The following is an 18434-nucleotide window of genomic DNA, read 5'->3' as shown; positions in this document are numbered from 1 at the left end:
TCGTACTTATATAGTTGTTATATTATCGTCGGCCTAAGTCGCAAAGAGCGTATGTCCAAAATTACAATTTTTTCAAGAGTGGAAAAAAACGTTTCAAACATTTTGTCGGCCTAATTCCATAATTCACAGAGGTCGTATCTCCATAATTTATTTCAATGGTACCTATAACAATACATTCTTAAAACCATTACATCGGAGATAGATTATTTCTAAGTATCAATTTCATGGAGGATAAAATGATACAATTTCAGTACATTATCATACGATGCAGTTTTTTCTTTATGTTAATCACCAATAATCCCGATATCCAAAAAAATGGAGTTAAGCCATTTGCGACTTAGCCCAACATTACATATTATAAATATGTATGTTGTTAACCATGTAAATATAACTGTTGAATGGTTTCCCATCACCCAGTTTATTGTATTTTTTTTACTTCTCTCAAATTTACCTATTACACAAAAAATTAAATAAATTTACTGTCCAAAAAAGAAAAAAGGAAAAATCAATAAATTGCCAAATTACAATTTGTAAACATTATAATAATTTAAATATATGTCATATTGTTGTATAATTATTTGTTTTATCATATAATTAAAAATGGAAATTGTATCTATTGAAAAAAAATATTGAAGAATTGTAAATAAATATTCACTTATTTTATAATTTATAAATATACACGTTAATTATAAATATATTATTTTTAATAGGGAATAATATGATGTGTGGTAGTCGTTGATGCATACTTGTTTTATCATTAGCGCGTTGGATTATTTGGTTATAAGAGTGGACACTATTGTTCTCGTACGCACATGAACATGTCGACAATATTGTGTATGTCACGTATATTTAACGCACATTATTTCACTGCTAAATTGATCGATTTTCACTCCTTCATACCGATCATCAAGTGATACCAACCGAATCAATGACAGGATTTTGATACTTAGTGAAAAACGGATTTCAAAGTCAACTGATACCTTTGCTTTGAATCATATATAAATACTTACTATACTTACCCTCAACATTTTACAATTATCCATCTGAAGAAATGTAAGTTACTGCTGAAAATATATGATAATGTAGGCAACCAACTTATATTTTAAAAGTCAAATTTTTACTAATATGTGTCCTAATTTGATTACCTAAAAGTTATTAGCCAGATCTAAAGAAGAAAAGACGAGAAATTCAGGTAGAATGAATATATATTTTGTAAATATTTTAACATAAAAAAGTCCATTTATATTAGAATCTCATTTATTCATTTTAGGTTTTGTTTATAATTTAGAAAATTATAGTTAGGTAACTAATATAGAAATATATTATAACAAATTGAAATATTCAGCAATTAACAGCTTCCAAAAATATTATTGTATTTTAAATACATTATAATTTCTAACAAAAACAAATCGTTACATTAATTTTGAATTCTGACTTAAATAAATGTATGATATTTATACGATAAAATATAATATATCATATCATTTTTTACTTCTAATTTTTTCCTAAAGGTAATGTATTAAATAATGATATTTTGCATCTGTATTCTTTGTATAATATTAGTACCAACAAAATGTCATAATATTTACTTTGAAAAAATCTAAATCTAACTTTGTAAGTTCAAAGATAATATATGTTCTTTATAGCTTACAGTTTAAATATCTACGTGAAATTAATTAGAAATTTATATAGTCCTTAAAGTTTTTTAAAATATTCCTGAAGTTTTAAATGAGCTTCGAAGTTCGATTGTACATTTTTAAACAAAAATGGCCACCAAAAGATAAAAATATATAATATATACAAAAAAGTTAATAAAGTATAACAACTTAGTGTTCAGCATTATATTTGTATTTTTTTTTAACATGTTTGGGTAAAATAAGAACTATCCAATTAAAAAAAATAATAACCATTGATCAAAATCATTGATAAAAATAAAAATTTTATATTATCTTAACATCTTATATCCCTGGAACAAAACAAAAGAAAATGTCATATACAATAATTACAATAGTCAATTTAGTTTTAAATATTATTCATTTATACCAAGCTATTTATTATAGCACTCATAAAATGTAATGTGGCTCTCCGGTTAACTTTTTATTTTATAGGTAGACAAACATATTATTAGAAATCGTGTATAACATTTTCAAATCTTAGCTATAAAAAAATATGCTGCAAATTTACTCATTTTTGACGAGTTTTATATAAGTTAAAACTTACTAATTCAAACACTTTTAAAAAATATTGTAATTATGAAGAACCTTATATAAAATGTTCAAACATTTTGGGGCCGAGAAAAAAAAACACCTTATTTAAATTTATGGAAAAAAACTATGAAAAATCTAAAATATAATGTAAAAAAATGCTACCTACTATAAAAATTTGGTAAAAATGTAAAATATCTTAGGTTATTCGTCGAAACTGGTTTTACATAAAACTTCTCTGTTTCTGATTTTCTATTTTCCCGATTATTTTGATAAATACTGAGAATTTTCAATTTTGACCCTTCGAAAGTACCAGGACTAGATCTAATTTGCTATCGGAAACCGCCCTCAATGTTGGTAATCTAAGCATTTTTTCTACTACTTCATACAATAATATCAACACACATCTTTGTAAAATCAATACATTCATTGCTCCATTCAGAATCTAAAAAGCTTAGATAAATACCATTATAAATGCTTTTCAATAATTAAATCTCCATGTCAACACAATACAATAACATTCCCTATACGTCCTGATTACATATTGTACCTATATTCTATAAACTATAAGTACAATGTTAGCTAAACATTTGTCAATGATTTTATCTTATTGGCAAAGAAACTGCTAAGGTTTCAAAACGTTTAAATATGTATATTGTATACGCAGGCACAAGCCATTAAGTACTAATATAATGTTAATGTAGGACGTAGGTACCATAGGTAGGTTCCATGTAATATTAATAATAAAATATTTACATAAAATATGATAATATTTACACTTACTTGTGAATATAACTAATCGTATAATTTAACACGGGTTCGGAATCACATGTAAAATTATAGAAAAACTTGAATTTTTTTTCAGGCTTTCGATAAAATCTATAATTTACTTTAGATTTTTACCACATGTTTTCATTGTCATTTTCTATACCTAAATGTCATACTTTTAAAAATATTTTAATTATTTTTGAGCTATTTATAGACATGTGAAATTTTAAATTTTAAATTGTTTTATTGTTTTTTTCTATATAATATAAGGTCGATGAATAGATGTTCGCTTGGTCAAAAATTTATAAAAATGTACAGTTAAAATTTTTTTTTAAACATTTTATGTTAACATATTGACGAAATAAAATATTTTAACAAAGTTTATCGATTTTAGTTATTTTTTTGTAATGCAAAAATATTATTCGCGAGACTAAAAAATTTTACATAATATATTATTATTTTTTAATAACTATACACAATGAAATTTCTAAAATATTTAGATTAATTTTAATACTAATTATATAGAATAGCAATACCAAACCATAAATCAATATACTAAGATAGTAATGTTGACAAAATAGCTGACAGACCGTCTTTGCTCAGAATCGTTTTTAGTATCCAATCAGATCTCATTGAATTCAAATTTGACATAATAATATACATTACACTTTACAATAAGCCACTGTGACTCAATGACGAGGTTAGAACCAGGGACTGGAACCTTAATGATTTTATCGGTTTGGGTGTAGGTTCTCAAAAATCCAAAATTTCAGTTCCGGTTCTGATTTTGGTTTTCAAAAATATCAAGTTTCGGTTAATACCGGTTTTAACCCTTTATATTTGACTTTTGCTTTTTATTTTATTTTTATCAATTAAGTACTGCATAAAAAAATTTACATATTAAGAACTTTTATTTAATAGCAGTTATTTATTGTATTTAAGTGTACCTCTTTCAGAGTTTAGGTAATATAATATCATTAACACTAAAACTATAAAAGATATACTATTATATTCAATAATTTACTGACTGTTTATGGAAGTTTCACTATACCATTGAATTCTAAACACTGTAGACTTAAAAAAAAACATTACTGGCATATAATACGTATATTGTATATGACTAGCAAAACCTAAATTATAATATATTTTAAACATAACTAGGTATCCACTATAGGTACCTGGCTACCTATTTTATTAGTTAGTAATATTTAAATTTTAAACTAATCGACGATACCCACATTAGATGTTTAATTTTATAACTGCAGCCCTGCAGGCATATTAGATAGGAAACAATTATAAGACAACTTACTCTGAAACACTTATAAACGTACAAATTATTATTATTTTTTAGAAATTCTACATTAGTTATTGTGAGTTGCGATTTGCGATTCAATAATAATTGAACGCAGGTAGGTACCGGGCTGGTTATAGATTACATGGAAATTAGAATTTGGATTTTTGGAATTTTTTGTTCACATAATAATATTCTTATTTCTTAGTATTGATAAACTTTTATAGATATATGGTTGTATAATAAATTATATGTTATTACTAATAAGTAGTAACTTTATAATTATATTATACCTACAACTATAGATAAAATATCTATTTGATTTTGGAACCGAAAAAAAACTAAAATAACCTCTACGTCGAATTATAGATTCTGGTTTCGATTTCGGTCCTTAAAAAAATGTACTTATAGGGTTCCGTTCCGGTTTTGGTCCTAAGATTTTCAAAAGGTTTCGGTCCAAAACCGGTCAATTTCGGTACGGTCCCAGTCCCTAGTAGAACACTCAAGTCCTACTGTACAGCACTACAGCGGAGGGAGATTTATTATTGCACAGGGCTTAATTACTTTCCGTAATTTTTCAATTACTTAGTTCCTGGGTTCCTAAGTTATTACGTAGGCACCTATTGAAAAAATCCGACTGACCACTGCACTCATCTAATGTTCTAACCCAGCGGTTCTCAACCTTTTTATATCCACGTACCACCTAGGTAGTTTGAAAATTTTCATGTACCACTTGACCAAATAACCTTTTTTTGTGAAAATGTATAGGTACGTTATTTTACATGTGTGGAAATTAATTTTATTAGGAACTACAAAATTATGAAGATAGGTATATTTGATGCACAAAAATAAAATGAAATAATATGTAAAATTATTATTTATATTACTTAATTTGATATCAAATAAATCAAATAATACTAAATGTGAATAATGAGATTTTATTCCATTTTTTTTATGTAGAAAGATTTTCTTACCACCTATGAGCTTTCCGAGTACCGCAGGTTGAGAAACGCTGTTCTAACCTAACAGGTGGAAAGTTGGTTCATTGAACATATTATATACCTACATTATTGACTGCAATAAATTTATGTGAACATTGTTTTGATAAATTATGAACTTAGTAATTCTCATTGTTATAGGTAACTATTTATGTCTGATTTTTTAATGTTCAATTTACTCTGATAGATAAAAAAAATATGTATGGGTAAAATAAAATAAAATATGAATGTGCCTACATCCATTTATATAATTATGACCCAGTGTAACTCATACGTATAATAATTGTCTGTTTGTAAGGAAGGCGTTGACTACAAATTATATTTGGAGTTTATCATGATGTTATATTATAATATGTTATTAAGAAAGAGGAAATCTAAAAAAAATAATTTATTGAAGAACAATAAGTTTATTATTTTTAAGGATAATCCTCATATTATCCCCCTGGATAGTATACCTAATTTATAGATTATTATAAACATGTCTATTATTTTTTTTTAAGTAATATTTTACAAAATATGATGCTGTGATAATGTGATGTAGAGGGATAGCAATTTCACAAAAGAAAAATACTGTATTTTGTAATCACTAGAAATTATAATTATGAGTAAACGTAAACCTATATATAAAATACCCTAAATACGTCAAAACCTGGTTTTACTAAAAAATTTTACTAATATTCCACAATATTTTTAATATTATTTATGAGTGACATTAACTTTCAAAAAAATCTGAAAATCAATTTTCACTGGATAGTTTTAGTTTTCATCATCATATTATTTCAGACACGACTAGTTCTAACTAAAAAAATCAAGTTAAAACTACTTCATACGTTGGGGGCCCTGGTTAATTCTAGTTGAAACTAGTTAAAATCCGTTTTTACGAAAGGGGTTGTGAAAACTAGTGGTTAAAACTATAGTTTTGACGGATTTCGATTTTCGGGTGTTAACTATAATACATATATAAATGATTGAATGATTCATTAATGAAAACAAAACGTTTGAAATTTCAAATTTGTTCCGATGTTTAAGACGTAAGGAAGTTACCCAACGGATCAATACGTTTTATTATTAATATAAAACCGTATTATATATTATGTAATAAATTATTACGAGACATTTGTTTTATAATTTTGAAGTAAATTTAAATGGTAAAATTAAAAAAATAATAGTAAACCACTTTTGCCAGTCTTAACATTTGAAAAAGTATAGTATGTTACATAGTTTTGTATGTTTCTTTTTTTCAATTATTACTTTATTGTATTAGAATACAAACTTGAGGGTTGAAATACAGCGGGTAAAAGGAGGTCCTCAAGAATATGTGGTAAAATACGTACAAAGCGGCGAGTACAACAGGAGGGTCAATGGTCGGTCATAAATTAATGATAAGGGACAACTTACGCGTATGCGTACGATGGCGTTTGTGATTCTTTTGTAAGACGCCGTGGAGTGTCGCAGCTGGTGTATGTAATCGTGTTAATCGATGAAAATAACATATAATATATTATATAGGTATATAAATACGACACATCCGGCACGACAAGGCATTGACCGGGGGGGGGGGGGGGGGGGGGCGGCCGCCACACGATTACACAATTTTGCGGAAATAAATAATAATAACCATATTTAAAATACTATTAGGTATTTACCTGCAAAGTGCACACAAGACCATTCCTCAAATTTGATATTTTGTACGTACCCACACAATTACGTGCGATTTTCGAATGCAACGTTGTCATATCTAATAACATGACGTAAGACGAAAAAGTAATATTGAAAAAATAATATATTTAATATTATTATTGTAACTTACATGATAATATTACTATCGTTTTGTGCGCAATAGACGACTCTGCCGTTTAAAAGACCTTTGGAAAAACACGATTTTAGTTTACGCTTGACACATTGTTGGACTTATCGTCCAATACGATATTCTGACTTTGACTTACATGGTTTATTTTCTTATGATTAGACTGATAAGAGATATATTTTTGAATTGTAACGGATATATACGACAGACTTCTAACAGATTTTATAGGAAATTTCATAAGTTTTAGTTCGACACTAAAACTTTGTTTTTTTTTTTTTGTATTACGGTACCAATATCAACTGTCAAAAGTTAGTTAGTTTAATTTTATATTCTATATAGGTAGTCCATTTTTTCCAAAAAACGTCACATTTAAATATAATATTATAGCAACATACCTAATATTATTCCGTAGCAATAATATAATAACTAAAAAATAGAAAAATAGGAAAAAAATTAATTTTAATGATTAACTTGGAATACATTTTATCGATTTTAATATTATTATCTTAATTATATACATAATATATTATATTATAAGTGACACTAGTTCTCATGACTTTTAGTACTTTTTACTTTTAAATTATAATTTACAATAACAAGATCAAACAAATGTAATGGCAAAGTTGCATAAAAAAAAATTCATCTGTAATCGTTTATATACATAATAATATGCAACTTTCGAAAATATCATGTCTGTAAACAAATAGTTATTAAAATCTGAGTAGGTAAATTGCGCCCTCGTAAAAAAGTCACAGACATATACCGCGTAAATTGCTGCCCGAGTATTTTTGAAACGTACATATAAATTGCTTCCCAGGGCGCATTTAAAAAAAAAACATGCAAAGTTATATAAATATTACATACATATATATTAGTTTGAAATGTCAGGTAACAAAATAGTGATGGGAAAAAAACAAAAATTATTTTTCTAACAAAAAAATTATTCGTTTAGACTTTGTGTGAGAAGTTCCGAGAACCGTCTTGGTACATTCACATTTTTACCAAACACTGAATAATTAAATTTTAATAATACATTTTATAATCATAAACAACATAAACAGCAAAACCATCATTAACCATACCAAAATAAATAAATTCAATTAGGTATATTTCCAGTCATGTCTAAAAAATTTAAGTAAAATATTTTATTTTCTAAAATAATATCTCTAGACGTAGGTGATTTATGTATGAATAAAAATATTTAGGCCGCAATTTACATAATTTATACATAATATACCTGGGCAACAATTTACGTGGGTACAAAATATAGACGGGCTACAATTTGCATAAAAAATTAAAAATGGGACTCAATTTTACAGCGACTTTTAAAATCTTCACGATTCTGCAAATTTGCAAAATAGGTCGATCTTGGAGATTACAAAGTCCACCCCCCCTCATTTTAGAACTCATTATCATACACATTTTAGTCGATACAGTTACATACCTAACTATATATTTCGGGTCAACCCGATTGTGTGTAATAAAATGTTTTCACATGAAATACACTTTCTGATGATTATTTAGAGCAACGTCTTCGTTTAGCAGTCAGTGACTATAGATTTTCCAGATTATAATCAACTGGCCAACGAAATGGAATGACATGAGTCCACGCTTCTAGTATAATGTTAATTTATTTTAAACATTTTATGAGAAACACTAATTTGTATAATATAACTTGACATTTTAATTGTTTTACTTGCATAAAAATGTTTTATATCGATGTCAATTATAAAGACTTAAAAATAAAATAATATTTTTTTTTTATGTCAGTCGGTCCTCAAAGGAAAAATACATTCTCAATAGATCCTAATCAAAAAAAAATTGAGACTACCCCAGGTATAGACTATAGAACATGGGTACCTATTTTAAGTGTTTGTGGTCGTTGAGAACATTTAGTGGTTTCCTTCTCCTTATTCTTGACGTGTGTGCGTATTAATATTCCACTATACTGTTTGTTATTATGTGTGTATTGTGTATGTGCTTATATTATGTTATTTAATGCACTTAAATTGGATGTAATTGCAGCTGTCTGTGATATAAAATTATAGTGATGGCAGTGATGTTTTGATCGAACTGAGTTCAATATTTGGTATCACCTTGGGTGTAACTATAGGGACTAATAAAACCAACGTATAAATATACCAGAGGGGAAAGCTGTTAATAAGATGTATGTTTTGATTCTCCTTATACAAAATCTCGTACATGGTACACGGTGATTTTTTAAGCATGATCCCCTATTTTTCTTTTTAATAGTAGGTAGTAGGTACATTTATTCAAATTCTGATTTTTAGAATTTTAAAGTACCTATACTTTTTTAAATTCCTTACATTTTTGTACTGCTTAAGGAGTGCCATATAGCGATACAAACTTCAGTTTTTAAATTGAGAACCCTCCCCCTCTTTACTGAAAATATTGATGTGTCCAAATCAAAATTATTATAAGTAGTTTGTGAGTTATTAAAATGTTTATGCTAAGAATAATAATCCTTAAAAATGGTTTTATAAAAAAATATAACCTACCTATATATAATATTAGTACTTAGTCGTAGTATTGTTAATCTTGGATCATTTAAAAAAAATATTTAAATTGATAGATCAATATTGTAATTAGCACGGTTGGTATTTTATAGGCTTATAGCATTTGCATATTTCTCATAAGATGCTTAAGAAATAGCAGAAGAAGTTAAAAGTTTATTTCATGATACAGAGAACTGTAATCAAAAAACTCAAATTGAATTTGACATATTATTGCATACTTGGCGATTTCATATCATAGACATATTATTAACCTTAGTACACTAAGTTATATAACTTAAAAACTATTCGTTCGAATTTTGATTTAGATATACATCGAAATTCTCAAAAAAATATCTATGAATAATTAAAAGTTTAAAAGGGCTAACCCCTTGATCCAATTTGAAAAAGAAAAGTTCCTATTGTCACACGATCATCCTTAAGTGGTACAAAAAATCTCAAGTATTCAAAAATATGATCTTCGAGTGTATTTTAAAATTCCAAAAATCAGAATTTGAATATATGTATAAAAATGATTTAAGCATAAAAATAGGGTCAGCGTTCTTAAAAAATAACCTTTTAGAGGTATAGGTGCTTATAAAGTTATTTATTATTTTACATATTGAACCCACGACAGTATTTTTTTTTATTATTATTATGCGGATTTGTCTTTTAACCAGTAGGGGCTACAACGATCTATACCGGGACTAAGACCCCTCCTCCTTACTCCGATGGGTTTCACTTCGATATGTAGAACGTCATTCGATTTATATTGGTTTAATGTACAATGTAGATTAGGTATAGTATTATATGATTACGTGCTATGTCCACTAGTAAGTTAATATGATATTGAGATGTGCTCTACATGACTAGGTACCTACATCACACTCTCGAGTGACATGTGTAAGCTTAGGTAAGTCGAACACCGTGGTTTACGTGTACTATCTAATCTCAATTATAACGTAAGGTTAACTTATGTTCAATTTCTTATTTAATCTAATATATTCTGATGGTGATGTTCTCGAAAATTACCGCTCAGCCATGAGCCAAATAATATGAATCTATTGAGATTCTTTAGTGTAGGTACTTTTATACGCTTTTGGTAACTTATAATGTTGTTGTTGTTGCCCATGGCCGGCAAAATCTTAAATACGAACCTTCTAATACAAACTATTAACTAATATGGTGTGTATAACTCGTATACATTCTAATATAATATGAATTAAATAATAGGTTATGATTATCTCAGCGTTATTTAAATTTAAAGAATTTAATTAAATATAGCGAACCAGGTAAACTGGCTACAAAAATAAATAAAATAAATTCTCAAGATGATTCTGATTTATGAATCATCTTTGTTCTTAGTTTTGTACAAAACTTGGGATTAAAATTAGAAGATTACATTGTAGAACAAAAGAATTGATATAATTTATAACATTATATTATATCATTATATAGTATTAAAGTGGTAATTGTTTTTACACCTTTGTAATAATTAAAAATATTTACTACATTTTATTTTAGTTTTGAATTTTTAAAACATATTCAAGGTGGACTGCCCCAATTTGGGGGAGGATGTGGATTGGTAAAAGAAAAATTGTAAAAAGGAGTAATGACATAATATGATGCGAAACACTCTTTGAGGGTGTATCAAATGGAAAGATACAAAAGACGTATATTGTTATGGTCCACAACTCATTCCACGGATACGATTATATGATTGTAATATTTACTATGTTCAATGAGTATTACGATTTTTTTATGAATATGTTTTATACTTGAATATTATTTCTTTCATACAAATTTGTTTTTGATATTATTTAAAAAAGTAATGCAGTTGAGTTTGATTAACATGAACTTTTTAATCCAAAATCATTAATACTTCAAACTTTTTTCGGGGCCCTAGAAATGTCCATTATTGTATTAATCTTGTATAACTTGAACTTTATTGCTGGTCCCTTCAACTATGTTCGACTGTAACTAGTGCAACTAAATTAATAGGTACAAAAATTATATTATTATTTGTTATATGAATAGAGAAAAATTTTATTTTTGAAGTTTTACATAAAAAAATATGGCCAACTTTTTTTTGTTGTTCTTTTTAAAATGTACCAAATATTTAAGCTATTTATGGAAATTATTATTTTTTGAAAAAAGAACTCAACTATTTTACAGAAAAAAATCATGAACATTTACCAAAACGCGAAAACATAATAATTTTGCGAAAAGTGGTAAAAACCGGTAGTTAGGGAAAAAAGGAGCGAAAATACTCTCAATTGTATACATTTATAGTACACGCATAACGCACGTAATTAATCTCGGATGTGTTAACACCATCTAGAGTATAAAATGTTTTTTTTAAGTTCAAAAACCACAATAAATTTAATTTCTAATAACGAAAATTATATTACATCATCTGTATTCGATGGCTTAACTTTCTTTGGTAAGTGGTCGTTTCACGGCATCCACTGCACATAAATTGTTGGTGTGGAATTGGTATTTGGTTCTAACGACTAACAGAGCTAGTAATAATAATTATTAAAAGAACATATAAAAGGCACGTGCGCTAAACGTGATTTTATTTTTAATCTAACTTTTTCTCATTATATCTCAAAATAAAAAGCTTATCGCAATATTATAATACCGAGTAAAATTAAATATTTATTGATTATTCTGCAGTGTCTACTGTCTATATGTACATACAATATTATTACATTTCTAAAATGGTACCTTTAAACAACCTATTACGTTCCTATTATTATAAACTATAATTAATTAATATGTACTCAAGAGTTAATTTCTGATCATAGTATTATGGAATAATACAAGTACAAAGGTTACTGTTGTTAAAAATAAAAAAGTATACAGGGTGGCTCACTTAACGTAATTCACTCAATATTTCAAAAACATTAACGTTTTTGTAAATATTTTTTTTACATAACTATAAATGATTTTTATTTATTCATTTTCATTTGAAAAAAACATTTTTCTAAATAAATAAACTTTTTACCATTCGTTATCCTTATCATTTATTAATTTGGTTAGTTATTCAAAAGCAGAATATTATTTGGAGTAATTCAATACATAAAAAAGTGGGCAATTAGGAACCACCTGCTGTAAATTAGATGTTGGGTGGGTCACTGTAAAAAAATGTGTTTAACTTGAATTCAATGATATAAAACCATTGTATAGATGCAGAAACCGATTCTGAAGCATATTTATGATATTATTGCTATTGAACTAAGTAATTTTACTATTTATTAGACATTAGTAATACAGAAGGTTGAATTTTCGCCAAAAAATTGAATTTTAAAATGTAATTTTGTATTTAAAATATAATAATAATATACCTTAAAAGTTCAAGTACCCACGAATAATATTTTTAAATCACAACAATATATTTAAAATTGTTGTTCTTTGTTTAAATAAAATGTTTCATCCAAATTTGAACTAAAAATATCTATTAAAAAACTGTTTTGAACATTTTATTTTGTATAAAAAATGGATTTGAGTAAAAAATCCCGTTTTTCCCAATGCTTTCGACAACTTTTCTACTTTAGAACCTCAAAAGTACTAACTTAATTATATTTCCTACTAGATAAGATGCTTAAATAGAAAATTAAAGCGTTGTTATTGTACCAAAAGAGGATGAAAGACAGAAAAAAAGATCATTCAATCATTGTAAAATCATTTCATTCATAGCCTCACTCATAATCCAAGATACCTATATGCTATTATTCTAAAACTTAAGAAAACTTAAAATTGATAAAGAATACAATTTCTTCCATAATGGTGTTTTGTAATGACTTAAAATAATTTTATTATGTAGAAGAAATATTTTAAAACACTTGTGTTTTCTGAAATATTGAGTGTCTTGCAATATTGCGTTAAATGAATCACCCCTGTGGCGTACCAATAGGGTGGCGTAACGAGTGATGAGCCACGGGTCCAGAAATCTAGAGAGCCCTTCAAGAAATATCACAAATCCAAAAAACAGATTACCATTATTACAAAATTAAAAATTCGATGGTCTTTAAAAAAAAATTAATTCTTTTAAAATTAAATTTCTTTAAAATAATATAATAAATTTACTATTTAATTAAAATCTATGTAAATTACAACTATAGGTACCTATAATTAAAATGTCCCATACATAAATAATTCTGGGATCTTTACTTTACGCAAGATAATAATATGACTTGATGTAAAATTGATGTTATAATAGGGGATTCGTGGTTGTGTATATTTTTACTTTTCAACTAGGTATGTGCATGTATGTACCGATACGATTGGATGTATCCTACACAAGATAATAATATAACTCGATGTAATAATATATTGATGTTATGAAGGGATTTATGGTCGTGTATTTTAATTTAACTTTTCAACTAGATAGTTGCCTACGCATGTACCGAATACCGATATTATTGGATGTATCTTGTCTCCACACAAAGCAATAGTATAGTCATTTGATGTAATATCGATGTTACAAAAGGATTTGTGGTGGGCGCAGGTGTATATTTTAAGGAGTTCTGTATATATTTAATGCCTGTACGCGCGTGACTTTCAACCGTGTGTGTAGTAAATTATGATTAGTGTGCGTCTCCGCACTACAACGTGTCATAATAATATGCACCCGCTCCTACAAGTCACCACCACGGCGTCAGAACGTCTGTTTTATTCGGCTAATAGTATGTACTTTTCGTAATAATCCTACCGATCGACCTGCCATAATAATCCGATGACCTGAATAGTGAATTTGTTAAAATGTCCATTCGTGTCGATCGATCGGCCCATGTCCACGTAGTTTTAAGATTTATAATTAAAATTTTGAATAGTCAACATATTAAATTTCTCAAATTCTGAAATATTTGAATCAATTTTATGTAGGAGTAGGAAAACAAAATTGGGAAAAGTAGACTGCGTTATATCAAGACGTACACACGAAATAACGAATTCAAATCAGTTTTCAAAAGTCTATTATCGCATCACTAGATTTTACAGTTTTAGTTTAATTAACTGACTGCCACCAATCTCCATAACAAATAACGATTATTATAAAATATAATTAAATTGTATAACGCCGAAAATATAAATTATTACTTTGTAGAATATTGAAAATTATCGAGAAAAAAAACTGAAGTGTTAAGATCATGGGTTTAGCGGAACACCCGTACAAATAATATATTAACATTGTTCTTTCAGTTGAGTTTTTTTTTTTAGAAATAATAAGTACCTCCCTATTGTTATTAGTTATTTTTAATTAGGTAGGTAAGTACAAAATATTACGACATCGGTACCATAAATGCACTGTTACAACATTTATATACTTTTTCAATCTCAAATGTTGATAAACTGTGTTGTTTTAAGATCACCGTATTAATTACCTTCAATTGTAATATTCCAAATGAATATGAAACAACCATATTTTACAATATTATGATTGTGTGCGCAGTTTGAAAATATGCTTTTTTATTCAGACCTTTCAGTTAAGAGGACGTCGCACCTGCATGTGTGGTTTCCGTCTTACTAACGTATAATATATCAAAATGTACCTACGTCCAGAAGTTTCAAATTTGGGTTGTTAGCTCAAATATTAGAGTGAACTGACCTATTTTCGAACTTAAATGTAAGAACATTATCTGTGTTCGCTCGTTGGTTTTTTACGATATTTTAATTTTCAAGTGAGTTGTATGAATATGTAAAATATTAATATTTTTAAAATGCTGATTGGGTAGGACGTCCTCTTAATAAAATATTATGGTAGCATAGTCATTAATGTAGTATTATAAATATCTTAAAAATTTTCAAAAAGTACAACAAATAGATGCGTTTGTCAAAAAGAACACCGATCTAGTTCTAAACAATTTTATCAATATGTCGTCGTATTATAATATACATTCATACTTGGATATATCTTTTAAATGCACATTCTTACTATCGATCATACACTATAATTTGTACCTTCGGGAATCATGACTTGGGAGTTGTGACTTGGGTCATAATATACTCAAATAATATATAAATAATGTATTTTGTATTTTTTAGAATACAATGGCAATGTAAACTGTAATACTTACGTCGACACTGTTAGTGTTTATATTTCATCGACATAAATAACTTTATATAATATTTTTTGTGAAAAATAAATAATGTTTCCGGTTTTCCATCATTGTGTCGAGAAAATAAAAATGTCATAATATTATGCTAAATACGCCTGATGTTGTATATTTAAATACCACTGAGAAAATTAAACCTGAACTTATTTATAGAAATATCAATGGTATTTGTAATGTAATGTAATTATTATGTAACTAGTGAAATAAAATAATTTAATAATCCATGCTTCGTTGTTTAATACAATGTACTATTGCACTCGCATATAATTTTAACTGAATAAAACACATAATATCCGTGTGAAACATTGATGAACTCGTGTATATTATACATCATGTCATCGTGCATAAATGATTTGATTATTAAATATTTGGTAGATTTATTATATTACCTGTATGCATATTCAATATTGTTTACAAGTTAACATCGCCTTAGTTAATATTATTATAATAATATAAAATGTGCCAAACGTGTTTTGATATTATGTTTATTTGCGTTTAAAACAAATGAATTATACAAAATATATTAGAAGAACGAATCAAGTGAAACGTATCTTAAAAACGTGCTGATATAAATCTTAAACCCTTGCCCGCACTGAAAGGAAAACAATTCAAAGACGAGACTGCACTAAATGTAGCCAACTATACATAGATACCTACCATGGTATATACTATAATCTCAGCTGGTGGATTGTAGGTACATTCGTTTATCTTACATGAAATTGTTCTCCGTTTATAATATCATGTTGATAGATATAGAAATAGGTACCTGAGTAGTGAGTATTCTTAAAATCAACTAGAATTGTGTAGTTGTCTAAAAGATTAAAAGCGCATGTCGAAGTCGAATACTGTCAAGGATACCTACTATAGACTTGTGCATGAACACTAGTCATTGTTTTTAATCTTACGACATTATGTTTCGAGTGTAAAAAATCCATTATAATATATCCATATAAATATATAATCATTCCGACAGTAGTCGATAAAAACCATATAAATCAACTAAAAAAGATTGCAGCTGAAAATATGCCGCGATCGATGTTGGAATCATAATAATTAAACAATAATGTACATTCATTTTTACTGTTTTACGTATTTTTTTTTATTACGCAGGAAATCCTTTACCACGCTTAACGTGGAATATCCGAGGAGAAAACAATATAGACAGTACATACGGCATTGAGATAGACGACAGTACAGTGGCCAATGTGTTACGAATTGATCACGTTCATCGAGAAAACCTCGGTAGAAAACTCATTTGCGAAGCGTCCAACATGCCAAACACCATTCAAATATCGACGTCAGTTACTATGAATGTTTACCGTAAGTTCAACATATTTTCTAATCACCCACGTTATAATGAAACCGAACATTTTAGAAATAAACATTTTAGATTCTGAGCTGAGCGATGAATGTATTGATTTTACAATGATGTGTGTTTTTTTGTTTTATTTTTATTTATTTATTATTTTTATTTTTGTGTCTGTCCCCACCGTTTGTGGCAGTAAAACAGCTTAGATTTTCTTCAACAGTATCTTGTTTGATGGGAAAGTGAATCTATTTGGTGGGTTCGGTAGGTCAAATTTTAAAATTCTCAGTAGTTTTCAAAAGCGCCGGGGAAAACAACAATATGAATTAAGAAAAAACGGGAATTTTACGAAAATCGGTTTTTGACAAAATCGATTTTGGTTTTTGGTGTAACTCTAAAGCAAAGGACCGTAAACACATGGCATTTTCACTTTATTTTAGTTTATTTTCATTTTCTGTATACCATAAAATTTTGAAAATATTTTGACTCTTTTTGAGCTGTTTACGGACATTGTAAGTTTTCAATTTTTTTTTTATATATTGTTACAATAGCAGTTGAAAAATAATAAAAATACATAGCCACAATTTTTTTTTTATAAGCATTTAAAGTTCAAATTTCGTCAACATTTATGGAATTTAAAATTTAATAATTTTTTTGTGGTTAAAAATGTATAAAATGTTCAACTTTTATAGCTAAGGATTGAAAATTTAAAGCAAGGATCCACCAAGGTTATATATAAATATCTTTATTCACAATAATATCATAAAATATACTTGGTAATATCATAGGCTGTCTGACCGTTTTCGCTCAGAATCGTTTTTCTTATACAATGATATTATATCATTGAATTCAAATTTAACACCATCCGTTACAGTGACCTACTTGTAACCCACTGTACAGCAGAGTGACACCCACTTGCACACCTTTTTTTTTTCTATTAAATTCCGATCTAATACTATAATGCACCATGCACGTCATCATGTTCGTTTTCACATGTAAAAATATAGTGACGTAAAATATAACGTAAAATATAATATAGTAACGTAAAATATAGTACGTTTCAACTGAAGCTTAGAAAAAAATAGTTGAAAAGTATATTGAACGCATGCTATATACTATTATGCTGTGGACTGTCCTTAACTTAAGGAGAATGAATAACATTAAAACGATCGATAATTTTCAAGTTATCAAGATTTAAGTTCCCAAGAGTAATGTAAAATAATTTCAACTGTACTAACATAATATGTCACATTGTCACGGATGAAATGTAAATAAAATATAGGGACTAAAAATAATTATTTATTAATTATTGTGAATTGTATTACATATTTACGTTTTCTGAAGATTAACTTATTCAACGAATACACAATGTACGTTGTACATACTATCATGATAATATATTGATTGTGAATTTTATGTGAGTTAAAC

General features: G+C 27.4%; 1 protein-coding gene across 1 annotated transcript in view; it reads left to right on the top strand.

Annotated features, from left to right (window-relative positions):
• The window catches only part of LOC132936233 (hemicentin-1-like), a 281074-nt gene that overhangs the window by 211706 nt on the left and 50934 nt on the right, over positions 1-18434 (top strand). The window contains exon 6 of the mRNA XM_061002921.1: positions 16811-17020. Within this exon, the coding sequence (XP_060858904.1) occupies positions 16811-17020 (210 nt within the window). The remainder of the gene's footprint in view (positions 1-16810; positions 17021-18434) is intronic.

This window comes from Metopolophium dirhodum, chromosome 1, assembly GCF_019925205.1.
Source record: "Metopolophium dirhodum isolate CAU chromosome 1, ASM1992520v1, whole genome shotgun sequence".
Classification (NCBI taxonomy): domain Eukaryota; kingdom Metazoa; phylum Arthropoda; class Insecta; order Hemiptera; family Aphididae; genus Metopolophium; species Metopolophium dirhodum.
The sequence above is the reverse complement of the archived record's forward strand: the minus strand, read 5'-3'. Positions and strand labels throughout refer to the sequence as shown.